At 36.3% G+C, this 26,725-nt stretch overlaps 3 protein-coding genes across 3 annotated transcripts; 2 read left to right on the forward strand and 1 right to left on the reverse strand.

Moving 5' to 3' along the window:
- Positions 1-1,035: 1,035 nt before the first annotated feature.
- Positions 1,036-17,755, reverse strand: LOC113108507 (kinesin heavy chain-like). The gene is made up of 26 exons (XM_026271682.1): positions 17,298-17,755; positions 12,545-12,632; positions 12,375-12,448; positions 11,433-11,537; positions 11,261-11,309; positions 11,098-11,153; positions 10,907-10,994; positions 10,636-10,760; positions 10,308-10,412; positions 10,016-10,164; positions 9,744-9,892; positions 8,397-8,563; positions 8,240-8,308; positions 7,242-7,448; positions 7,022-7,165; positions 6,202-6,390; positions 5,797-5,914; positions 5,563-5,639; positions 5,198-5,307; positions 4,936-5,037; positions 4,727-4,787; positions 4,496-4,567; positions 3,233-3,337; positions 2,879-3,095; positions 2,495-2,661; positions 1,036-1,371 (listed from the first exon to the last, which is right to left on the reverse strand). Exons 1-25 carry the CDS (start codon positions 17,421-17,423, stop codon positions 2,507-2,509), a joined length of 2,907 nt encoding a protein of 968 aa, XP_026127467.1. The 5' UTR covers positions 17,424-17,755; the 3' UTR covers positions 1,036-1,371; positions 2,495-2,506.
- A 2,166-nt stretch (positions 17,756-19,921) lies between these two features.
- On the forward strand, positions 19,922-22,484 carry LOC113109321 (palmitoyltransferase AKR1-like). Its single transcript, XM_026272939.1, has 2 exons — positions 19,922-20,206; positions 22,051-22,484. The coding sequence occupies exons 1-2, from the start codon at positions 20,036-20,038 to the stop codon at positions 22,285-22,287; spliced, it is 408 nt and encodes a 135-aa protein (XP_026128724.1). The 5' UTR covers positions 19,922-20,035; the 3' UTR covers positions 22,288-22,484.
- Positions 22,409-26,430, forward strand: LOC113108043 (uncharacterized). Its single transcript, XM_026270870.1, has 8 exons — positions 22,409-22,417; positions 22,460-22,614; positions 22,777-22,889; positions 23,260-23,369; positions 23,795-23,849; positions 24,890-24,971; positions 25,438-25,625; positions 26,408-26,430. Exons 1-8 carry the CDS (start codon positions 22,409-22,411, stop codon positions 26,428-26,430), a joined length of 735 nt encoding a protein of 244 aa, XP_026126655.1.
- The last annotated feature ends 295 nt before the right edge of the window (positions 26,431-26,725 follow it).

Genomic DNA, 26,725 nt, shown 5'->3' on the forward strand with positions numbered 1-26,725 from the left:
CATCATTTGTGTTTTTCTTCATCAGCTCACAACATCCAACAAGAAAGTTGCAAGAAAGTGCTCACATTACTTATCATGGAGTTGGTCACCATACTGACATTTTCATGTACTGATCACTTTGTTACAGCTGATAAAACAGTGCTGAACATACAGACGTACCAGAGACAATTAACACAAGACAGATAGTAGGCAACATTTTTGCATTAGCACAAGAATGTAAATAGCTATGGCATGATAGCATGGTTTACCTGTTCAAATAGTATTTGTGGTTCTTGAGTCAATATTTCTCCTTACAGTTCTTTTTTTAAAGAATCATTGGTAATTCATATCATAATGATATCAAGAATAAGAAATAATCACACAAAAATAAGTCAAATTAAATTCAGCAGATTAATGGCAAATAAACAAACAGTTGAAAAAACTCTCCACTTTTGCTTTCTTGAATTTATCTGAATTTTTTCATATGCTGTAATATCTCTGACTTTGACTTTCTCTAAATGACTGCATTTCATTCCTTTCAAAACTAATGTGGTAATAAATACTGATATTTTACAGTTGTTGTTTGCTCCAGAGCACCTTACGGTATAAATTAATGCATTTTCAAAGCACCTATATTCTGTATAAAAACATGTACACATGATGACCTGGATCTAATAAAAGGAACTTAAAAATAATATACAAAAGACATTAGGTAAACATAAAAAAACTCAATTCCAATACTTAATGTATATAAAATTAAATAAAATTAATTTAACATCTAGTAATATCATATTGACTATATACACGATGAGTTAAGCTTGAAGCAATGTGTGTATTCCTAAGCTACATTCCCAAGTCATGTCACTGCATGTTCTCAATGGCCATTAAGACAGAAGGAATTAGTGCCAATTAAAAGAACAGAAAGGTCTCAATGAATCTCCTGAGGGGATAAAAACTTCCAGTGTAGGTTTTGGTGAATACTTTTCATCTTTCCAGACTAACCTGGTGTGAGTTATGACAGATACGTTGAATTTGACAGAAACACTGACGATATTTTCAAATACAAAATGACTCAATGCAGAAAGAAGCCAAGAAAAACAGAAATTCAGTGAAATAGCACTTCTATGACTTTAAAATCCAATATCCTTTAGTCTTACTTTGTGGGTCTGGGTTTGTTTATTGATAGTTGAGTCCACAAATCTCCACTTAAACAGGATGAATGTAAGGAGGTCATGGTAAGGACAGGAAATGAACTTGAAGATGACAGTAGTTCTTCCCCCGCACCTCACTGAATAGAAAAGACTGCATTGGAAAAGACGTCGTCTTGTTGCCACACATAGTTGGAATGGAAAGAATGCGCAGACTGGAGTCAGACCGGTCATTTTTTGTCCCCTGTTGGAAGTGTAAATAGTTAGACACACTGTGTTGGGAGACAACCTGTCAGAAAAAAAAAATATTAGCAAGAATCGTTGAACCAAATTACTGACAAACAGCTTTTCTTGTCACACAGAACATGAAGAATGTTATCTTCATGACTGGGTAAAAGAAAATGACCTACCCTGAAATAGATCCATAAACTTTGACAACATTTCAGCGAATGCCAGATGGCACTAGACGCTGTCCACAGTTCACTGACTTTCCCAAGCATTCGGGCACAAGTCTTTTGTAGCTATTATAACCATGCTGCTCCATCTTTGTCAAACAGTTGGCACAGTAACTAATGTCACACCACAACTTTCTGTTATTTGTGCTTCCCAGATGCATCACATGCTGGAAAACTAATCAGCAGCATTTCCATTCATCTCAACATTAAGCCAAACAAAATCACTCCAGCTTGTTCCAGTGTCCAATTAAGATGAGAAAACGCATGTATCTATAGGTACATGACATGACATGACTCCATGACTTTTAGAAAAATTTTATAAAATTGTCTTCTTTCCATTATATCTTTACTGATTTGTATAAAGTAAATGTATCTATAACTTCTATATTGTTAGTAATATTGAAGCAGTTTAGGTTTACTTAATACACTTCTAGAAAAACCATGTTAAAATGTAAGTGTGTAAAATATGATTAATCAGGTTTTAAGGAACCTTTATTTGTATATCTCTCAATCATTTCTGTATTGCACTGGATTATATGTTTCACCCCTAACTATTAAAACAGATATTTGACCATAAATTATGTATAATATTATCTATCAAAGACATATTATTAGGAGACATAGTGACAATTGATATATAAATATCTTTTATGTATGCGAGTAGTCTGCTATAATGCATTAGCCTAAATTTGCTCACTTTATTGAATCTGAATAAAATCAAGGTGATTTTCCCCCTTCTTGATTATGAGCTCTGCATTCTCATGATATATTATATGAGCCATAAAAGCCTGATGTATCAAATGTGATACTTATAAAAAAAAAACAGACTGTTATTTCACCTGCCAGTTTTTACAGGGTTAAAATGAAGCAATTCATATAGTTGTAGCAGAAAAGGCACTAAACCAAACATACATGGAGAGTTTTTCACTTGCTCCTGTGATGGTACTGCTGCTGCTGCTGCTGTTGCTGCTGTGGCTGGTGCTGGTGGCGTCGTCGTGGGCTTGGGACGCCCCCTCTGATACTGTGGCCCAGTGAGGCAGAAGCCGCTGAGTGATGATGTCCAGCACGAATAGGCTTAGCTATAAGAGACAGTGTAGTTTAAATGGAAAATATTTAAAAAACTTTTAACTTCAATGAACATGCATATATAGATATATGGAACATGCATAATACATGGGAAACATGCACCAATACATAAGAGCATTTGGGTAACCGGAGACAAGGTATTTCTGAGTATGTGGTGCCCTCTACTGGATATAATGCAACAGTGAGATCTGAAGATGAAGCAGCTCTGACCGATCTGTGCGTTTTGTTTCATCCTGGCCTGGTTGTTGGCTCGGATGACCTCCTTGATGCGGTCCACTTCCTGCTGGTACTTCTTACGGTCTCTCATGGCGCTTTCTTTGGCCTCTCTCAGAGCAGACTCTAGGATCTTCACTCGCTCAGCAGTTGCACGCAGGCGCTTCTCCAGTTTGGGCAGCTCACACCTTAAGTCTGCATTATCACGTACCAGCTAAGAAAATCACAGAATATATAGACAGAATTATCCATATTATATTATATTACAATACATATTACTATTACTTTGTTGTAGTTCGTTATATGTGGAATTACTGTGGAAAGTGAAAAAAATAAAAATGAAATGCAAACCTGCTTGTGGACTTTAGTGAGCTGCTCCAGGTTATTCTCGAGGAAAATTATTTTCTGTTTTTGAGCCAGACTTCCCCCTGATTCATCAGTGTCCAACTCTACACTCTATAAAACAGAAATGGATTTTTTTTTTTTTTTTGTTACAGTGGCTTGTTACACTGTATTTATCTGAACCATTTTAAAAACGTAATTTAATAGGTAAAAATATTATTACTAATACTGCAGACATCACCATAGTTCCTGACGTTTTGTATTACACGTTTTCTAAAAAGTTATGTTTAAATATATATAAAAAAACATTATCAATTTAAATTAGATCTAATTTGCATAATGTCTCCAAAACAGAAATCTGAACACTGGATAAAGCCAGGTTCAGTTCTTGTAGACATATTAGAGTTAATGGTTTTTACAGGTTTGTTTACTCAAGTTTGTTCATTCATGTCATTTTACATGATTTATAAAACATCATATCCCTAAAAACATTAATAGTTTTTAATACTGTTGAAAGTATTTATTGATTTATGATTTGATAAAAATACCTATCTAAAATGTAAAAACCCTCAGTTAAAAAAACTTTAACTAAGGTGTCAACCAAATAAAACAGGAATTTTATTTAGAATTTAGCTCGGAATAATACGGAGCCCAAAAAATAGGCTAAATTGTGCACTCAATTTACCATTAAGTTCCCTTAAATTATTAATTGTCCGCACGATTTACTAATATGTTCTCTTGATTTGCTAAATAGTGTAGTGAACGAATTAGTAAATTGTGCGTATGATTTAACAAATCGAGGAAACAAAATCGTAATCTTGCGCATGTTTTATTACATTGAGGGAATTAATTAGTAAATCATGTGCACTATTTATTTATTTTTTCTTGCATGTCATGTGCAGGGCTCCGTACAATAGTGAAAGAGAGATTTTTGGCTCAGTGCATGGGAACTTTTTTATTTATATTTTTATGATATTTAAAAGATAATAAGCCTTTAAAGATATGTGTTGAAATAATATCTACAGATGCACATAGGAAAGATTATTAAATTAAACACTTAATTGTGTAGTTTGGCTATGTTCTATCCACTAGTCCGAAAGAAGACAATTTATGGAAGCTTTAACGCGTTACTTCATTCCTACTGTTGTCTAGTTTTGCATCACTACAAACAGTAATTAGCAGTTGTTGGTCAGAGGATACTAGCACATTGCCACTCAGATAAAAATAAAAATATCAAAAAAGAAGGGAACAGTGTTTGTTCTGCATACTCACTCGTCCAATGCGATTATTGATGTCCTGGATGAACATCACACGCAGGTTCAGGAGAGTCTGGAGCTCCTTGGCCTTGTTGAAAAGCAAATGGCATGATAAGTGATCTAAAAATACTTTGTACAAAAATAACACCTTTGCAGGTTTAATATTCAAGGTGAACGACTCTGAGATAGCAGATAGTGGTGCTCAGAGACAAACTGTAAGAATGCCAGGTAATGTAATAGTACTCACCACAGTCTCCTCCAGACCCTTGAGATCTTCTTTAGCTTGCTCCCTCTTCTCATTCAACAAGCTGATTACAACAAAAATGATCATATCTGTTCAAAATAGCTTTATTAGCAGAACAGAGCTGTTTTACAAAGATTGTCGCTCTTAAAATCTTTGACTTATTCTATGAGCAGATCATTTATATGTCTTTTTAATATGAGCAGTTGACTCACAGAAGCTTCTGCAGCCTCTCGTCCTTCTTCTGTTCCTCTTGTTTCAGCTTTTCATAGTCAGACCTGAGCTGATTCTGTTCAAGCTGAAGAGCCTGGTTCACACTGACAGCAGGGAATTAGTGATTTTTATTTTTATGAGTTCATTAATTTGGAGTAATACCAGTCAAAAGCAGATTTTTTAACAGTCTAAAAATAAGTATTACAAATTAATGTTAGACATACAACAGAAGTGATTAGAAGTAATCAGAAATAAAGTACTTACTCTTTCAGCTCATCAAGGATCCTCTGTTTCACGTCGATCTCATCTCGCAGACGTGAAAGCTGCTTCTGATGAGCCTCTCGGTGGCTTTCCATCTGCTGTTCCAGCGCTTTCTACATGCAGATGTATATGGGATTTATAGATTCAATATAAATGACACAGTGTTAATATTCTAGGACGATTTGGTTTCAATAATAAAATATATTTTCCTATTCTACGCAGCAGATTTGGCCTTTCAGAGTATCTTTATATCTTGAACTATCAAAATTAATTGTAGTTTATCATGCAGAGACAACTACTGTATAAAATAGTCGTTTTTAGATTGATTTCTCTGTAACGTTGCTCTGCTATCTGTTCATGCTCATCACCTTCATCTCCTCAGCGTCCTGCATCCTGCTCATGTGCTCCTTTTCCTTATCCATGACTGAAACCTCATGCATCTTTTCTGTATGAACCAAAAGAAGATTTTTACATTTATAGTAAAACCACTGTGAATGAAACAGGTTGTGCTTGTTTGAATTTGAATATAATATAATATCACAGTGTTTTGTGACAACGTTGCATGTAAATGCTTCAAAAAAATGTGTGTGCATCACAAAGACCTTGCGCATTGAGTTTAGCGAGCTCCTCCGTCAGTGAGTCGTGGCTTTCCTCCAGCTGTCTCTTCTTCTGTTCCATGTTCTGCATGTAGTCGGTGAGGGATTTGATCTTTGCTTGATGCTAGACACAAAAACAATGTTGAGATTACTGGGCTTGAGGACTGGTATTGCAGGGAGGCTACTAGGTTAGTATTTCTCTTCAATTAGGGACATTAATTGCATATCTGTTCTTAATCCCTTACTTTGTGGTTTCAAAAGTAAAAGTGAACTTGCTTGAATTAACACCTTTAAATGTTACTCATTAAAATCACTTAAATGGACGTGAAAAATCGCCCATGTACAGTGTTTTGATGTAAAACCAACACTAGAGGGCGCTGTTTGCTGCTCTAAATAAATCACTGCGAGTACCTGAGAGATCAGCAGCTGACAGGAAGCCAGCTCTTTCTCGTTGGCCTGTATTTTCCGCATCGTGTCGGCCTGTGTGCTCTCAAGCTGTTTACTGCGGTTGACCAGAGACTTCACTTCTGACTTCATCTTACTTATGAAGAGCCGTGCCATGGTGAATTCCTCCTCCATTCCTCCGTTCATCTCTGTCATCTGAATAAAGAGAAACCAAATAAATGGCATAATACTACTCCTGTCATTTGCTCTTTGAATATTTGTAATCAGAAGTGAAAGTATATACAATAAATTCTATTTCAAATACATGTGGTTTAATTTGACCTTTCAATTTATCACATAATATATAAAAAATTCAGCATATTAGAATGATTTCTGAATCATGAAGTGACACTGAAGACTGGAGTAATTATGCTGAATTATGCTGAAAATTCAGCTTTGCCATCAGAGTAAAAAAGTAATAAATGGTATTTCAACATAATTCAAATATATTGAATCTTTTAACTTGCATTAATATTTCATAATATTAATTTTTTTTTTTTTAACAAATTACATTGTTTGTTAGCATAGGAGATATTCGAATGGAAAGTCATATAAAATGTCTAAACACATTTGTAAATAATCGCATGTTCACATTTATATGCAAGTAGTTGTGAGGTATGCATTATTTACAATGATGAAAAGTAATGTGCAGTTTACAAATTATATAAAAAATGGAAAAACATCTGCACAAATAACAGCCCCTTTTTAACTGATTAAAATTGTATCTTTTGATAGGTGAATAAGTTGTGCATTTACTTTTTTTCTTTTTGAAGATGTGTATTCTTACCTTGTGGTCATTCAAGGCAATAACACTGCCAATCTCATTGAGGTCCCGGAGCAAGAGACTGAGGATCTCTGCTGATCTCTTCTTGTGATGTCCACTGTGCTCCTGCAGGGCAGACAGATCCCTCTCCACACCAGCCAGAGCTGCCTACCAGATAACAGGACAAAATCACCATCACTACTCCTTCATTTGAGCTTTATTATTTCCTCCTCATTCTGCTTACACTCTTCTGCATAAGCTCCTCTGTGAGCTGCTGGTTTGTCTTGCTTCTGTCTTCCACCTCATGGCTTTTCTGGTCGTAGTTCACAGCCAGCTCTTCTAAGGCCTGGAGCACCTCCTTCACCTCATCTTTAGCTGCCTCGTTCTCATGCTGCAAACGGCTCAGATCTTCCTGGATCTTCTCATAGTCACGCCGTGTGGATGCCAGTAACTGTAACAATACAGGACGGAGAAATCAGACATTCATGTTAGTCAGCAGATTGTCTGGAGACAAATAATTGAGCAAAAGTAACAGTAAAGGTTGAATTAAGCAGAACAACTGTTGAAAACACTGCTAATAATAATAATAATAATAATAATAATAGTTTCTTTAGCACCAAATCAGCATTTTACAATTATTGACATTTTTTGTGTCTGTTTGATCAAATAGATGCTGCTTTAGTGAACATAATTATAATAAAAAAACTAACTAACCCCAAACTAACTCAGAGACAGCAAAACTATCAGATCTCAGATGGAAGTAAAGGGTAGGCTACAGAATGTGGTCACTGGAATGCTGTTCAGAAAGATTGACACTGACACAGAAATATGGGACTTTTTTGAGTTCATGAGGTTGTTTCAAAAGAGATCCTGTGGAACTGTTTCCATAGGAGCAACATTTATATTTAAATGTCTTTCACTTCCACCTGTATAACCAGAACTAATTTTGCTTTGTTGCTACTCTTTGTACATGAGTGGAATTTCTAAGTACAGGCAAAGAAATGATAGAGCTAAGTATAATTTTTTTTTTTTAAACTGAAGATAATATTTGTATTAAAGAGATTTGATAGACACATTGCAATTAAGACATGCAACGGTTTCATTCTCTGTCATAGTTACGTCTTGTTTCAGTTTCAGATGCATTGCAGATACAGTAAGGCATCATGGGAAGGTGTGTGACATCATAAACTGCGGAGGGCATGAGTTTTCTGCTCTATGTTGCTGCTCTTGAGCCAGACTGACCTCATCCTGGTCCACCATCTGCTGTTTCAGGTTCTCTGCCAGCTGACTGTGCTGGTTGATCTCATCATCCTGTGGTGAGAGAGAGAGGAGGGTCTGAATTGTGAAGGTTGCACTTCCTGATGCACTTTTCTAACAGTGTGTGAGAGGTATTTATCACCTTGTCGTCTAGTTGCTGATACAGGTCATTGATCAGCTCCTCATACTGGGTTTTCTCTGAATCAGAAAGCGGCTCAGGGGGCGGAGCTGAAGTCTCAATTATGGGAGCGGCTTCAGCATTCTTTAATTCTTTACTGCTGTGCTGCTCATCAGCAGGGACATTCTCACCTAATGATATAGAGGTCAAATACGTAAAGCTGTTGTTTTATGCAATATTCTTTTTTGTAGTATGGAGTTATTTTTGTGCAAAATAAAATAAAATAAATTAAAATAAAATAAAAAGGCATTGGATTATTAATTAAAAGAAGGACCAAGGCTTCCAGGAAGTCCTGCAGACTTGATGATAAAGACAGAGATGAGAACGACTGATTGGATGTAAAGGAAAGAACAGCTGAGTCAGAGGCACAGTTATTCTCTGGGCTTTATAGAGCTGGGATGGCATCTGTGTGTTTTATGTGCAGAAGAGGTGGAGGGAGCTGATAACACTGACAAAGAAATAAAAACCTATTCATGGGATGCAGGAGAGAGAAAGTAATACATACAGAGGGAATGACAAAAACAGCAGGATTCATAGAAAGGAAAAAAGAAAAGGTTTGGACATGTCGGAGGCTTAGTGTCCTTATAATAAGGAAAGTAAATATATTTAGTCATATACAGTAGTGTTGACATACATACTGTAAGTACTATGTAGCAAACATGCTTTCACTTAAAGACAGGCCTGTTTGTTCAGAGTCATTATGTCTGTACCATTACACAATCTGTGTAATTATTGCTAATTGGTATTTATCATTGTCAATTATTGTGAATTTCTGTCATCAGCACATGCATGGTTTATATGAAGACCAATTTCTGTCAAGTTCTATATAACAAAATTTCATAAACTATTCAATAACTTCATTTTCTCTTTGAACATCATTATTTTACTAAACAACATAAATTGGCCCTGACTTTAATAAGTCTTAGACAAACAGGGGAAGTTGAAATAACTGGCTCCTTATCATAGAGTCAATTTTAAGGACTCGAAATCCAAACAAAAAGCATTTGTTAAGACAATTACATCAAAAATTGACTGGCCTCTGCAAATTTGACCCAGCAAACAAAATAATATGCATCATCTCAACCATTACAGTATTTTCAAAGCAACCACTTCAAATGTCAAGCATCATTTCAATGAAATTTTCCTCTGTGATAATAGTATATATAAAATCTATAACAAATATATAATACCACATAACAATGACACAACTATTGAACACGATACAAAATAAAAATCTAATTTTCATCAGTTAAATATTTGTCAGCTTTTTTTTTTTAACACCCATGTTTATTCTCCATCTTGTCGCTTTACCTTTCCGCCATCGTTTAAGCTCATTTTCTAGCCGCTGGATGGTGATTTTCAGATTTCTGGTCTTCTCTTTCTCTTTCTCATATTTCTTCTTCCATTCCTCAGCTGTAAGCTCCATGTTCACAGAAACTGTGTTTTTGATGGTTTTGGCCCTGTGTGAATAAAGCATGGTGGATTTGTATATGCATTTGTATATGTTTTTTGTGACTATCTATTCTTAATTTCAGTCTTTATACAGTGAAAGAGAAATCTTCTAGGGCATAAAATGGCTTCACCTTTGGCCGAACATGAGTGTGGATTTGGTCTCAGCATCATTATATACGGATGGAGAGCAGCAGATGACGATAGTTGTTCTGCAGTTCCCACCTAAAGAGTCCTGCAGGATCCTGGTCATTTTACTGTCTCTGTATGGCACATGGGTTTTCTGTAATGAGAAAGATAAGGCAAAACTATAAATAATGTATAAAGCAAATATTGCTTTACTGTGTGAGGCAGAGAGATGAGTGGCATTTTAGTGAAAAGAGAAAAAGAAACCATCAGGGCAGTTGAAATGAGTTGAGCACTTACAGTTCCTTCAGCCAGGGCTGAGATGACGTTCCCCAGAGCAGACAGAGACTTATTGATATTTTTAGCCTCGTCCAGCACAGATCCTTCTGCTCCAGTTTTACTGACCTGTGAAAGAGAAAGAGCCACAGAGAGGTCGAGAGAGAAAGAGTGGAGGTATTATATCATTATATTATGATTATGTCAGGGTTTAACTATAATTCTATAATTACACAAATATTATACAAAGTTAAAAAGAAACAAATAGAGATAAATTTAAAGGCAACAATATATATATATATATATATATATATATATATATATATATATATATAAATCAATAAAAGCATGCCTTTTCACTTCCTGCCAGATCCACCAGGTAGAGTTTTCCGCTCAGTTTCTTCTCTGTCTCCACATTCTCCTGCTTAATATTAATGAGGAAAATGCTGTGACTGCGGGAGCTGTGCTCATTCATGTCTGGAACACAGTGTAACATCAAAGGATCATGGGTTAGGGTAAAAACTGTGTGACACAAGGTCAAGATAATAACACTGTATATTAGTTATGTTTGATTCAAGATGTGATGTATTATATCAGGGAATAAGGAATAGTCAGTCACTTACTTGTGACAGCCACGTGACGATTGGATTTCCCCTCATCGATCACATCCATGACGTCCTCCGGACTGGACACAAAACGCTCGGTACAGCCCTGGTACAGGAACAGCATCAAAAGACACAAGACATCAAGGAAGGGTTTGCTTCATGCCTGGTGCATAAAAACACTGTATTTCAATGTGTATTAGCTTTCCTACCTTGACAAATGGCACCCTGTTCTTATCTTCATGGACAGCCAGGTTGGTTTTGGAAACTTTAGAATCGGACAACAAAAATTTATTTTACACCCTGAAAAATCTATTAATATATATATATTTTTTAAGAATCTTAATAATATGAAGAATATTGCTTTTATCTCACCATCAAGCAAATCTCGAATTTTGTCCATGTAGATTTCAAAATAAGAGACCTGTGGTAAGGGATGGCCATGAATAATAATAATAAAAAATTATAAAAATATTTAAAAAAAGCACATTCAAATCAATGTAATACTGAACAAATTCTCATGTGAAAATAAGCTGAATGTTTTCACCTTGATATGGAACTCCAGGTTCTCATCCATAGAGTAGATGTGGTCAAAGATGTCCTGGGCGATGCGAGGGATGATGCCCTTCAGTTGGGAGTTATGGAGCTGCCCCTGTGTGCATGTTGCAGAGGATATTTACAGCAAATATCTGATAATATGCCACTTTATTTCTAACAACTAATGACAGTTTGTGTAAGACCTAAGCACTGCATTATAGAAAGGTGTATCATTTCTATTTCCCTCCACTATGTGTGTAATGTGAATAAGAAAGATACAACGCTATCTCCTGACCAATTCGTACATATTTTACAAGGTGGCTAATTCGTAGGAATTCATACGACCTCACTCGTACGATTTTGTATGATTCGTCTAGTCCCCAGTGACGGGTAGGTTTAGGGGCGGGGTTAGATCTAGCTCATTCGTACAAAATCATACGAATTGTGCAATTCGTAAATTAGGTATGATTTAGCACAAAACGTATGAATTTGTATGAATGAGTTCGTACAAATTCATACGAATTAGCCATCTCGTAAAATATGTACGAATTGGTGTTAGATCAGGCTGGAAAGATATAAGCATTTCCTCTGAAGTATGTATGGGGACATCCAGTTTGGATCATTTTCATCTTTCAATGGTTACAGAGTGATTCATTTCCGAAACTGAATTTATTGACTTTATATTCAAAACACTTGCTGAAATCGCAGACTGTTTCCAGGGCAACGCCTGCAGTCAAGTGGCATTTTGCAGCTGTTGCAGCAGTTTGGCATTTCAGTCATTTCATGAAAGATGCCGAGAGATTCATCCATCTAGAGCATTTTCTGGCTGAGCAACTAGTGACATTTTCTCACCGTACATGAGATGAACGGTTTTTCTATTATTGAACTACAAAAATGTTTGAACTTGATACCATTCGTGATATGATTATAATAGTTTTTTTTTTCCCCTTACCTCCATAGTGTGCGTCTTCCCTGATGAGGTTTGGCCATATGCAAAGATTGTCCCATTATAGCCATCCAGCACATCTGAAATGCAAGATTCATGGTTAAAAAAAAAAAAAGATTCTTTAAAGGCCTGTATAATTTAACCTTCCATGCAGCTACACGTAAAGTATATACCACCTTTAACAATCTGTTTGGCACAGGTATCATATACTTGTTCTTGTGTTGTGTTTGGAGGAAAGACTCGGTCAAAGATATACGGTTTGCCCTAAAAAGACAAACACATTAGTCAACACATTGTAATGAACAGGTCTTAAAACATAAAATAGTTCAAAAAGACATCTCTAACAGAAAATATCATTAATGTTTTGTTTTAACCTTTAAAACCCTACAATAAATTCATCTCTTTAATATCCACAATAATAAATGTGTTCGTAAATGTATGTTTCTGTGTAACTTTTTCAATGATTTAGCCCAAAACAGATCCGTTTGATTTCATTATATATCATGGTCATTTCAGAATTAATCTGTTTTTTTTTTTTATCAAGAGGTCACTCTCATAAATGGCCCCAGCACCTCTTTGTTTTGGTGATGCTGCACAGATTCTACTAACGGCTATTTGTGAAGTTCCCCAGAGGATTTGAAGGCTCTACATTGTTGAAGAGAAAATAAGAGGACCTTGTGTTGAATGCAGCCCAACCCCCAGCTGCCAGTCGATCTTATTGAGCCTCAACAAATCCATTTCTTTTGTTTTGATTCTCTGAGCCGGAGCCTGAACCTGCTGCTGAAATCTATAACTGTGATTAGAAATGAAAATTAACTCCCCAAAGAAAGAACTACGTGCAAAATATAGACTTTAAACTATAAGTTAATCCTGCTAAGCTAGAAAAAAGTTTTGGAAATTCAGTCTGATGATCCTACTGGCACAAAAATTACTTCTTCTCTCCCCCTTTCTCCTCTGTTTTTAATTGTTTCTCTGTCATTTTTATTTTTTACAATATTTTTTGCATGTATTTTGTCTAACCCTTATGTTTAAACTTTAGTTTAGACAAAAACGTATAAATAAGAAATAAAAAATGTTAAGCTGGATAAATATTTAAGCATGCTTCTTTCTTTTACTGTATATATACTGTATATCTCAACTTACTGAGATGTGAGAATTAGCATTAGTGTTGTGTTCACACATGCAAACAAAGATCACGGGGAGCTCATTTTTCCACATCCTCTTTCGCCCATATGCACATCAGGTGACGTAAAACAGACATGCATTTGCCCTGTTGACTATCAGTGTAAGACATCACACAGACGCTAATACTGCTGTATCAGAGTTGACAGTGTTCACACAGACACACAATGTTTCTGTCTCTGTTTTATTAAGCTGGTCGGGGTCATGCATCCCTGCCGAGACTCAAATGAGAGCAGTTGCTCAAACCCAGACCGTCACCACGGAAACTACATCTCGCCCAGAAAGAAAAGCACTGATTGGCTGGTAGTCAGCACCTGTCTCCTGGCCAATACAGGAGGAGAATAACATGATGAAAACCATCTCTTCCTTCCATCGCTCTCATTATGGGTCCAACCTTTTATGTTAGAAGTCAAATAAATACTGCAGATTGAAATTAATTCTTGTAATACAGAAAAATTAATAACTACTGGAAAGCCACTGTCAACAGGCAAACAAGTATTTTATATATAGCGTGTATGTAGTCTGTAAATAGGCAAGGATATTTACATGTATCACTCCACATTTAATCCATGTGCTGGAATCTAAACACAGTCTTTTATAAACACAAACACTGGCTGTATATAAAAGCGCATGTGTTCGGGACAATGTATTCTTTTAGTCAATAATTCATGCATATTATCTGGGGACCATCAAGGCTTTTTCAAGAGTGCAGGATTTTACCACATTCAATCAAATATCTATATCGCTTACTTCCTGAACAAGTACTTGGAAAAGATAATGCATGTTTTTCTATCCATTTCAGATGGGTTTATTGAAGAAAAATAGCACATATACAGTATTTAGAGAAATTATATAGAAACAAATGTGCATCATAAATAAATCCAATAATGCAGTAAATGTAAGGGTTGTTTGTAAGGTGGTGCAGAAGATAATGCCAAAATATTAAAGAGAATAAGAAATACAGCTACAAGAAGGGGGTTTATACAAGCAACGTGCATGTGACTGTGCGTGGCAAACAACAATTGTCCCAATCCTCAGTGGACTGGCTTAAATATTCCACTAAATCAGCCTAACCGTTCCCTTCCAGTCCTGGCCCCTCAAACAGCACCTCTGTCACTACGGCAACGTAAATTACTCACAGGGGCCCTGGGCCTCTTTGTGGCCTTGCACATATAATAAGATGTTAGCACCCACATTAAACACTGCTGACCAGATAACCCTCATAAAGCAAAACATCAAACCCAGCCTGGTATTGACAAGCTGCAAATAATCAGTAATTTCTCACTGTCACAATCTGTCCTATAAATCTTCCTGCAATTGTTTTGTGGTGGATATTAATTTAAGGAGTTTATTCTCAAACACAAACCATGCAATCTTTTTACTGCTGGTTGTTTATGCTAAACTATGAATGAATAAACAATGAAAGAAAGAAATCATTTGAAAATAATGTATATTTTTATATTTGTATCCTTTTTTATAATTAAATAATTATACTGCAAAAAAAAAAAACAACTATTTATCAAAGTTGTTACTGAATATTTTTAGCAAAATTGTTGCCACGTTGGTGCATTTTTCAATTAAATAAAGAGTGTAAATAAAGTAGGCTATAAAGAAAATAAAAATAAATAAATAACAAACTATTCAAATACATTTACAAAACTATAGAATTGTGCTATTTATAAATAAATACACAAGTATACTCTTCACATTTTCAGTCCATTTACATTTTCATCAATAATTCAAAGGCTAATTAAAAATTATTTATTTAAAATAAAAAAATGTCATTGTGACTCTGTGGAAGTTAGTATTTGATTCATACATAAAATACAAATAGAGCACTAGAAAAATACTGTAGATAGATCACTGGATAGCTAGATAGCTAGATAAACAGATTTTCATTTCTATTTATTTCCAGTTCTTTAGAGCTGTTGGAGGAGGAGGTGTGAAATCCCCCCTTCCCCCACAAATGAATTTGAGTTTATTAAGGGTTTAAAATCTATTGCATTAAAGCAACACATGGAAAGATTCACTACCAAAAAACTCTCTAATGAGATGCAGTTAGATAAACATTGACAGTAATAAATGTACATAAATTACCTAGATTTCCATTCAAAGTCACACTTGTATCCTAAAGCTAAATGTCTGGGATAAGGACCATCAGGCTGTGCAGAGCCTGCAGGGTACCATTAAAGAGAATTTACATTAGAAGCAGAAGTCTAATACCTGCTACGCTCCATTTTGTGTGCAGATTAGGCATGGAAATGTCGATTACCATCTCAATGGGTCAGATAATATGGGCTATTGTGTTTGCACAAGGGATTTCTGGAGGTTTACTGTAAAACATAAAAACCATCAGTATCTTACTGTGTCGACAGGCCAGCTTATTTAAAGCACGTAACACACCCACACTCTTTCAGACTCTCATTCCAGATATCAAATGCTCTTTAATTTGATCCCACTACTAAAATATAAATCATATTGTGTTTTTAAAAGAAACATGAAGGCTCTGACCCATAATCAGCATGTATCTTCCAGACTGAGTAACCACAAATAATTCCAACCCTAAAAGTGCAGATGGCCGACAATCATTCTACACTCTACATCTGCATTCAAAACAAAGAGGACAGATTTAATGTAGCTAGATAGCTAAATAAATAAATAAATCTGATGTGATTGAATTAAGGTTAAAGTGAAATTAATAAAATTACAGGAAATACGTGACAGGTAACTTGCCATTTATTCTTTAAAAAAGCCCGGCACAACTGGTGGTCATTAAGAAAATTATGATTTTAAAGTAAACAAAGATATTATGGTGAGATGGTGAGAATACAGAGAACACTGACATTCTCAAAGGTCAACATGTTGGAAATTTGTCACAATGAATTTGAGAATATTTTTTTATAAATTCTGCCCTCCATACTAAAATTTCTAAAACATAAAATATCATTGTTATATCTATTCCGTATGAACACAAAGTACATTCAGACAAGAGTCAACTTGAACTATATAATAAAGGTAGCCTAAAATTAAAAGAAAAAAAGAAAAATCTATTATCTGTGATCTCTGGACATTTTGACCCACGTGTTTTATGTGATGTGCACAATTTATCAGTTACAATGTGTTGTTGTTGTTGTACATTACCTTCCACATTTTTATTTTGCGTTACATACAGGTTTGCAGTTAAATTTTTGCTGAGAAGCCTATCATAAACTATTTCATGGTCGGTCTCAACACGTAGCACTGGTCATCGTGAGACATCTTTTTACTGCCATAAGGGGAATGTTCAACAGCTCTATGTACCCAACTCGATAATGTATGTAATTATAAAAATAAAATAAAAATACAAAATTGAAACAAACTCGCTTAAGTAAAAAGAAACCATGTTCAACATAGCACTGTGTGGGGCGAGTGTCGCAAAAAAAAAAAAAAAATACAAATAAACAGACGCATAGCAATATAAATAACTCAAAGCGCAACTAATTTTCAAATGAAAGATAATTTCTTTCATTTCTTACTAAGAATCAGTTCAAGGTTAAAATTTATGAAAGGACCATACGAATATGATTCACCCAGACAGATATGAAATGATCACATCGATGAGTCAAGTTAGACTAATAGATATATTTATCTGAAGTTACATCATATATAACATCCTGCTCAAAAAAAAAAAAAAAAAAAAAAAAAAAAAAAAAAAAGAAGAAGAAATGCGCGCCTTGATAACATCTGTAGACTCTGAAGACATCTTACCGATATCACCACGGTGTCTTCTCCTTTGAATTTCGGTATGTATTTGTCACCTCTGGTGATTTCCGATTCGTTAAGTGGCCTGAATCGGCACATCACCTTCACACAACATTCAGCCGCATCCATCATCGTGTATGATTTTATCCAAGGAAACTTTCTCTCCGGTCAGCAGATCTGGTCGTCCACGCAGTCTGCAGAGGAATGCATCAATCAAACAATCAAAATGTCTCGTCGCTTGCCAGTCGTTCAGCCCGCACAGTCCAGTCCCACTGAAAGAAGCTTTGAAACGGAAAACAACCTCAGATCAAATAAACTCCTGGACACCGTTTCAAACAGCACGTAACATATCACATAATCATTTCAGACGAGTGTAGTTTTGTTGTCGTTGGCGCTCGCTGTTAGGAGCTAAAGCGGAGTGCACCTTGAGTGTTTGAAGAGCGTCAGCACTGGACAGTTCCACGCGCTCTGACTGACGGCGGCCGCTCCTTCCGCACGCGCTTCTGCTGTCCAACAGCGCCTCTCAGCAGAGCTGCCCACGACTGCAACTAATCACAAATTTGCTCAAATAAATCAATAGAACACACTGGCCAAGAAATTGACCCAGAATCTTGGTGAGGTGCGGTAAATTAATAAAAGAAGCAAGGGGGAAGTTCACTCCGTATAATATTCTTCATAGATGGGCTATTACCGCACTCCGGTAAGACTTTATGATGAAAGACCATTTATGTTGGAAATGCTAGTTGGAAACAGGTACCTTTTTACAACGTATTTGAGAATGTAGTCTTGTTAAACCTTTCTGGAAACAAGTTATGGCTGCGAAATATCTTTAACCTCTAAATTGTGTCTGTTGTGACAAGTCTCATATTTTGTGTTCTGTCTTGTAGTGCATTTTGTTACATGGTGCATGAAAAAATCTGTAACCTTGTATAATTATGCTAATGTTGTATTTGTTACATATCAACCTTCCGAAAAAAAAGCAATAAAACTAAGAAATCAACAACACTTTTGCAAAATATATTTTATTTGACGTAGTCCTACACTTACATGCGCCATCATGATGTCATCAAGATGCTTTATAAAACATAAACATATAACTTTACATGTAAACAAAGCAAATGCTAGACTTAAAAAACATAAAATGACTAGTCTAAATAATGTATATTGATACTGATAGGAAAAGAATATTTTCCAAACAAACACTTCCTGCTGGAGTGATAAAACAAACCGCTTGTTTATTTAATTATTTATTTTTTTTGCATTCAGTGATAGTTTTTTAAATGGAATTCAACAGTTATATAGTATATCAATTGTGCGATTGTAAACGAATAACATTTTTTTATTCAGTTGGTTTTCTACACACACACACACACATGCACACGCATACACACACATTTAGATAATGTTTAACTTTTTTCCCTCAAGCAGTTTAATCAAAGCTATTGTTTACAACATCAGCAGTATATCAGCAGTGAACACTAGAGGTCGTGAAGTTCTTCGAGGTTGTTCAAGTCTTGTATTTGTTATATTGTCTAAACTAAAATGTTAAATATAAAGTATTACAGCCAACTGTAAAATTGAATGGAGTTCCTGTAAGTACTGTCAAAGGTATAGCAAAGATTCATTTAGATCACGATCAATTATGTGGATCATTACAGTGATTCTTTAGAAAACTGCTGTGTAATTCTGTCTATGAAGGACTCTGGTTCAAGTGAAGGTCAATCAATGCAACCGAATCTCCCACAGAATGACTCCCAGGACAAGCTTCGGCTCAACACAAGTGCAAAGAGGTTACAAGAGACAACTTATATGCTGACTGGGATATAAGGTTTGTGATGAAGGTGTAAAATACTGACATAATAAAATAGGCATTTAAAATTCCTCCTTTGCTTTAGTATCTTATGTTCACTAATCTGTAAAAAAAAAAAAGGTGTCTGGCAAACACTATAAATGAATGAATTAAAATCATAGAATTATTATATATATATTTATCATAACAACCAAATGCAAATTCTCATGTGGACATTTCTGCACACTTCCCCTTTGAAACCAAAACAAAGGTCTCATGGTGAGTTCATTGTTTTCATGCCAAAGCTGTCGTCTCCTTGGCAACAGGCTGTAAACTCAAAGCTGCTTCAGGCAAATGCGCAATGAAGACAAAGGACTGACCCTAAAAAGAAAAGGACGCAAACACAGGAACTAATTTAACTTCATTTAACTCAAACATTTCAGTCCAGAGAAGTAAAAAACTGCTTACACAGGTGAGTCTTGCTTGTTTAAACATAAGCAAAAGAAAATACTTTTCATTTCCTTATTTAGTAACTATTGTTTAACAAATATTTTATTTTCCTTGGGAAGTTCTATGCTGATATATGCATTATGAATAGTGATTATTAGTTTATAGGGACTTGCTTTTCTTACGCAGTGAATGCATGGTCATTTAGTAATTTCTACTGTCTACTAATATTACATTTATTAGTAAATTATGCAGAAAGTTGCTTAAGGGAAAATGTCCTAATCAATAACTTCAAAAGCAAACATTGACAATTTATTAAAGCTATACAAATATCTTTAAAAATACAGTACTGAGACTATGCATTTCCTTCAACATAAACACAACCACATGGGGGCAACAAAGTAGTTCTTGTGCATGCTGTGAATATTGAAGACGGCATTCATTACAGTTAGTGCATCAGAACGGCAGCTAATTTTCTGTGTTTGTGCATCTGCCAGAACTCTGGAGCATGAGTAAACATGAAAGAAGCAGATTTGTGGAGCAGCTGTTGAAGGACGAGCTTGAGGCTGTGGCTCTGGGACTGGAGCAGGGAGTCTACGTCTGGGAAGTGATTGACCTGCCTCATGATTCACAGGGCTCCACTCCTCTTATCACTGCCTGCAGGATGGGTCTTACTAGGGTATGAGACAAATGGGTGATACGGTCAAAACTAAGTGGAAACTATAGCTGACTTCTGTGTAGGAAAGCTAATGTAGTGTAACAGGGGTTTAATATATTGATTACAATAATGGGCATAATGTTTCAGTTACTGTAGTAGCTACTTTCTACTGCTTCCTGCTTTCTTGATTGAATTGCTGCATTATGCATCAAACAACAGTTAGTTTTAAGAGTAATGATATAGAGTCCAACAGGGGCTTTGGATTGTTTGTTTTTCTCTGTTTGTGTGTGTCTGTACTACGAGGAATCTTTTGTAGTCAATCTTCCTTCCTGTTACAATGTTTCACCACTATGTGGCGACAACACTATCAAGTGCACTCATTCAATTCCATAATCCGATGAGTGTCCCACGAAATAATTTCCCATGTCTGTAGCACTTCCAATACACTCAGTATCTGAATTTGGTCAATTTGTTTATTTTTTATTTAATAACTCATTCAGTAGACTATAATAGTGGAGTAATGTAAGGAATAGTGAATGAACTTATAGGGGACATCTTCTCTTGAGTCATTGAATCATTTACTCAATCGATCGGTTAAAAATGTCTGATTCATTCACAGCTTAATAGCACTCGCTCAGAAGTTGCAACATTATTTTGGAATTATTTTTGCAAGAAGAGCAAAAACAAACTAACTGCCAATACTGTCTAAAATGTAGATTACTCGGTATTAAGTTAAAGGGGGGGGGGGGGGTGAAATGCTATTTCATGCATACTGAGTTTTTTACACTGTTAAAGAGTTGGATTCCCATGCTAAACATGGACAAAGTTAAAAAAATTAAGTTGTACGTTTGAAGGAGTATTTTTGTTCCAAAAATACCTCTTCCGGTTTGTCACAAGTTTCGGAAAGTTTTTTTCGAGTATGGCTCTGTGTGACGTTAGATGGAGCGGAATTTCCTTATATGGGTCCTAAGGGAACTTCTGCCGGAAGAGCGCGCGCTCCCGTATAGCGAGGCTGAGTACAGACATTTCACTGATCAGAGCGAGAGCGTCGCGAAAAGTCACAAAAGAAGTGTGTTTTTGGTTGCCAGGGCAAGACAACCCTGCACAGATTACCAAAAAAAAAGAGCATCAATGGAGTTGTGCAAGTGTTTTTGTTTGTTCCCTGGATTTCGAAGATGCTTGTTTTACAAACAAGGCCCAGTTTGACGAGGGATTTGCGTATCGTTTATTTCTTAAGGATGATGCAATCCCAACGAAAAAGGGTCACGATCGTGTGTTGGAACCGCAGGCGGTGAGTAAAACTGCTTCAAATATCTCTGCCTCCTTGTTAGTGCGTCCCCTCCCATGCCGGAGACCCGGGTTCGAGCCCCGCTCGGAGCGAGTCGTTGCTGCTGCTGCTCTTTTTCAGTTTCAGCCTCGGGATCTGATTCTGGATCATAAATAAACGGCTGAATCTGACTGTAAGCCATGGTTTGTTTTGGATGATGGGTTTTCCCTCACGGTAATGTCACAACTTCCAAATGCTCTCAACGCAAAAGCCTACTGGCGCTCGTGATTCTTTAGCTCCGCCCACACGTCACGCCTCCAGCCGGTCGTGTTTTTCCGGGAAAAATCGGTACAGACTATCTTTCTCTTATGAATATAATAAAACTAAAGACTTTTTGGAGTTATGAAGGATGCAGTACTACTCTATAGGTACTTAACAGGATATTGAGTGAAAACGAGCATTTCACCCCCCCTTTAATGAATTGTTGAATAAAAGCAATATCACACTTGAAATCGTAATGTTTGAGTTCTGACATTCACCTGGTTCATTAACATTGTAATAATTTGGATACATTGCTTTTAACATATTTTGAACACAGGTTATGCATTTCCTTCTGAAAGGAGGAGCCGACGCTACACTGTGTAACAATAGCAATCAGACAGCTCTTCATGTTAGTCAACCAGCACTCCAGGGAGAGCTGTTGACGGCTATGATCAGAGACGTACCCCATCAGAGGCAGCTCTCACTAGCAGCCTGGAGGGGAGACCTCTGCTGTCTACAGGACCTTATGGTGAGCAGCTCAGACTTCAACTTCCACTTGCACTTTGACTGTTAGTAATGCGATATCAACCGTAGGTTCACACAAAGCAGGCTAGACTCCATAGGGAGTTCTCTGATGGATCAGTATTGGCCACCTGTCATGTGAGAGCGAGATATTTTTACACTCACCTCAGGCAATGGCTGGAGTAATTACAACAAATAAAGCTTATGTTGTTTGTCTGTTGCAGGTCCAGGCAGACTTGTTGGAGTTAAATAAACAGAACAGAGATGGACTGACCCCACTGATGCTGGCTGTAAAGGATGTGGATCTATTTGAAGGATTTGAGACACCATGGGAATATCAACCTGTGGAAGTGGTGAAGGAACTTATGTCTTTTCCAGTGTAAGGAAACAAAACATTTCAACTTAATCTGGTCAATCCCTTCTTGTAATTTTAATTGGAAATGCAAAATATAAAACAGTAAAATGTCATTTAAGATGAATGTTGATTTAATCGGCCTCTTAAATCAAAAACAGTCACGAATCCACCTGCTCTGATTTCCAGTGATCAGAAGATCCTTGATGGAAGAGGTCATACTGCTCTGTGGTACGCTTCTCAGATCAAGAGCACCAAGAAAGAAGAACTCTTCCATATAATGGATTCTTCAATGCAAACAGGTAAAATACTATATATTCATTTTATTTTGAAATGTGGAATTAAGCTGTTCTGTGAAAGTGCAGTAAATGGTAAATGTAATAAGGTGGATAAAACAATTATTTTATCTTCATAAATCATGGACTAGATCTACATTGTGTGTAATCATTTCATATTTTATATGTAGTCCAATCAGTGTTTTCACTGAAGTTAATTATCAAGCATGTGAATGCAATGGTACAAGCAGCAATACCAGTTTAATAGAACTTCATAACACTGTTTAAACAGTTTTAGAAGAAAAAGCATTCATTTATTTGTAGTGTAATTCATTAGAAACCTGTTTATGTTTATAATGCGATGACTTATTTTAGTATTTGTATTGTATTTTTGGAGAAACAATATTCACGTGTCTGGACACATCTTATCGGCCATCGAGTCCCTCAGTACTCCCCAGCTTCTCTCCTACACGTGGCTGTTCCACAGCAGATTCAGATGGGATGAAGGTCAGGTGCTCTCACACTTCTTACATTATATACAATGAATCTTGGCAGTGTGTCTTGCAGAAATCCATTTGCACATTCAAACATAACAACAGCATAAACCGAGTCAAATAATAAATAAGGCTCAGTGGGACTGTAAATGCAAAGCCAATTAAATGTAGTTTATTTACTCTGAAATGTTTTGATTAAACCCTTCATGGCGTTTCATTTGGCTGCGTCTTGGTCACAGGCATCACAGCTGGCTAATGATAGTGTTATCTGACTGAATAGACCGTCTCCAGATGGTCAGTAGTCAACAGGTGAATTAGTCATGTGTGATTCTGTGAAAGGTTATTGTAAGGGACGCCCAACCTCAAAGCTTTTGTTTCTTGCTGTATACCAGCTGTGTCATTGATAACCTTTCCTTTACTGAACTTTATTTCTTGCAGAAGGATTTAGCTGAGATTATCGTGGCACAAAAGGATCATGCAGATATCCACCAAGGTCAGTCAAACAACTAGACTTGTGCATTGTTAAACCTAGAAGACAGAATACAGTGTTAGTGGTACACCTGCAGGATCATTCAAGACAGCGACACTCTGTGTCCACCGGGCTTTCAAAAGCTTTGGCAAACTTTTCCACCACCCTCAAACACACACACAAAGAGTAGTCGCAGACTCTCAGCCCGTCCCTCAGAGAATCCATGACAATCGGAGGGGTGTGTCTGACTCTGCTTTTTGGGCTCCTCGGTTTCTAATGAGTCAGACGACACAAAAGTCATCCACAGAGAACCTCTGACTCTCACAGATAAGGATTATGCAAGACTCGCAGGAACTGTAAAACATTTGGTTTCACTGAAGCTCGGGCTAATTTAGAGAGGACTGACTTTGTGAAAGGTACATTTTGTATATATATTTAGTTTACAAGCTGTGTCTGTATATATGCACAGTTCAAAGATTTGTGGTCCTTAAGATTTTTAAAATGTTTTTGAAAGACAATTTACAAATCAAAACAGCGGTTTTCTTTTTCTTTTTTTTTTCTTTTTTTTAAATGTAATTTATTCCTGATGACAAAGTAGAATTTGAAGTAGTCATTACTCCAAATTTTCTTTTTTAATAATAATAAAAAAAAATGTGTTGGCACAGTGGATAAGACACATGCCTTTGGTGTGAGAGACCTGGGTTCGAATCCACTGTGAGACACCAAAGGGTCCCTGAGTAAGACACTTAATTCCTAGTTGCTCCAGAGGTGTGCAACCTCTGACATATATAGCAATTGTAAGTTGCTTTGGATAAATAAAAAAAAAAAAAAAAAAAAAAAAAAAAAAAAAAAAGCAGCATCAGCTAAATGAATAAATGTTCTGGCATTTAAAAAAAAAAGTATATATATCCATATACATACATACGTGCACATATTCTCCTTCCATAATTCTCATTTCATCTTATTTTATTCTCCTTCAGTAATATAGGTGCTACCATTTTTTTTACATGACCATTTTACATCTACCCTTCTCACCCAGAGTGTATTTGGCTGTGTGTCTGCAGATAACAGGATTTGCTTTGAGGGTTGGATGGAGCCAAAGATAGACATCAGCCAAGACGGCAGAGACGAGAGGAAGCGAAGCAGGTTAGCCAGCTGACTGCATACACACCCATTCATCGCTTCCTCATCAAATAAAAATTAGCAAACAGATAAACAAGAGATCCAATCACAAGTCAACAAATCACACTTAAACACCACCAACTGCAGCAGCTGTGTAAACATAACATTCACAAACAGACCTCACAAACAATTTGCCTGCATGGAACCTCATGTCCATTCAGTGGCTCTCTCTCATTTCTACACAAAGACTGTACAGAGGAGTACAGTTACAGGATCGAGCCGTTGTCAGCATAATACTACGGTTCCAGGCTGTCCTATTATCCAGAGAGAGAAAGAGAGGAGAACTTGTCCAAATAAGATTTAACTGCCCTTACTGCAAATAAACATTCAGCATGTAGAAAAAGCGAATTTTTTTTTTTAAATGCTTTGAACAATGTGAACATGCTAATGTAAATTAATTTTCACTTAGTCGGACATCATCCTTGCCTAGCTTATGGAACAACAGAAAAGACTGGGGCAAAATAAGGTCCTTGCATCCATCAGTCAGTCTGACTTCTTCCTCAATACCTGTTCTTCCTGCTGCTCATGTCACTCAGCTCAGTAAGTCAGCACCAGTGCTAATGGACCCTCTTCTTGATGCAAGTGTGCTGCTGCAAGCACGGACTAACATTCATAATAGTAAGTATAGACAGTTGTTTATTGTGAAAGAATTTGCTTTTATTTAAAATATGACACTGATGAATAGATACATACAGAAATATGCACATACATGCATTTCCTGTAATGCAGTTTGACATATTTTAGTGAATTAGCAAACACAGTAAGCCAAAAAATTTAACTGGGTCCACTTGTTAAGGCTGTATCACATTGCACAGATAGATGCAACAGACATGTTTGTCAAGTTTAGTCGAATCAAAGTTTCCCCTGTCGGCATCTGTTGCTGTGGGTCACAGAATGCCTAAGCTCTATTGTAATCTGATGTTTCTCGTTGCTGGTTTGCGTCTACCAGTGTATTGTGAACTAGCCTTTAGTAAAACTGCATGATATCTAAACTGGGTGTGCGAGGATGTAGAAAAGTGTTTGTGGATTCACAACCACAATCACCATGTTCAGGGCTCTAGACTAACTTTTTGCATTAGTGCGCCTAACCTTTTTCCTTAGGTGCACTAGCACAAAAGTGAATTTTTTTTATTTTTTTATAATCGCTGTCGATATGGGCAATATTTACTTGTAGCCTAAAAGATGAATTAACAATATGGTTAACAAAGTTCTTTATTTGAAGCACAATAAGGTAACTTAATGAAAAAGTGTTGGTGTTTAAAGTGCTTCACTGAGCTAAAATTTAGACTTAAAACATTACAAGATAAATGAAATAAAAAGAAAATCTGAATTAAGTGTTTTAATTGATTCAAACTGAACATCTCATGGCTCAATGTCTTATGGAATATCCTCTATTGCAGTCACATGCCCCTCAGATGGCTAACTCCTGTAGTTTGGCCTTCTTGATCTTTGGCATTGGCAAAACCAGCTGGCCACACTCTCTCTAGCATCAAAATCATCCAGACTTGGCCGCTCTACACGGATTCTTATCAGATCTTCCACAGTCTCTGAATAAAGGGATGCTCTAGTGTCTGATTTGAACAGCTAAACAGTCCCTAAACAGATTATACTACTGTTTCAGCTATTAAAATAGTTCAGTTTTGTATGTAATAGCGAAGTGATTATATATCGTTACGTTTTTTTTTAAAGTTAATTTTGAAAAACATTTGGATTTTTAC

This window comes from Carassius auratus, chromosome 9 (genome assembly GCF_003368295.1).
Source record: "Carassius auratus strain Wakin chromosome 9, ASM336829v1, whole genome shotgun sequence".
NCBI lineage: Eukaryota > Metazoa > Chordata > Actinopteri > Cypriniformes > Cyprinidae > Carassius > Carassius auratus.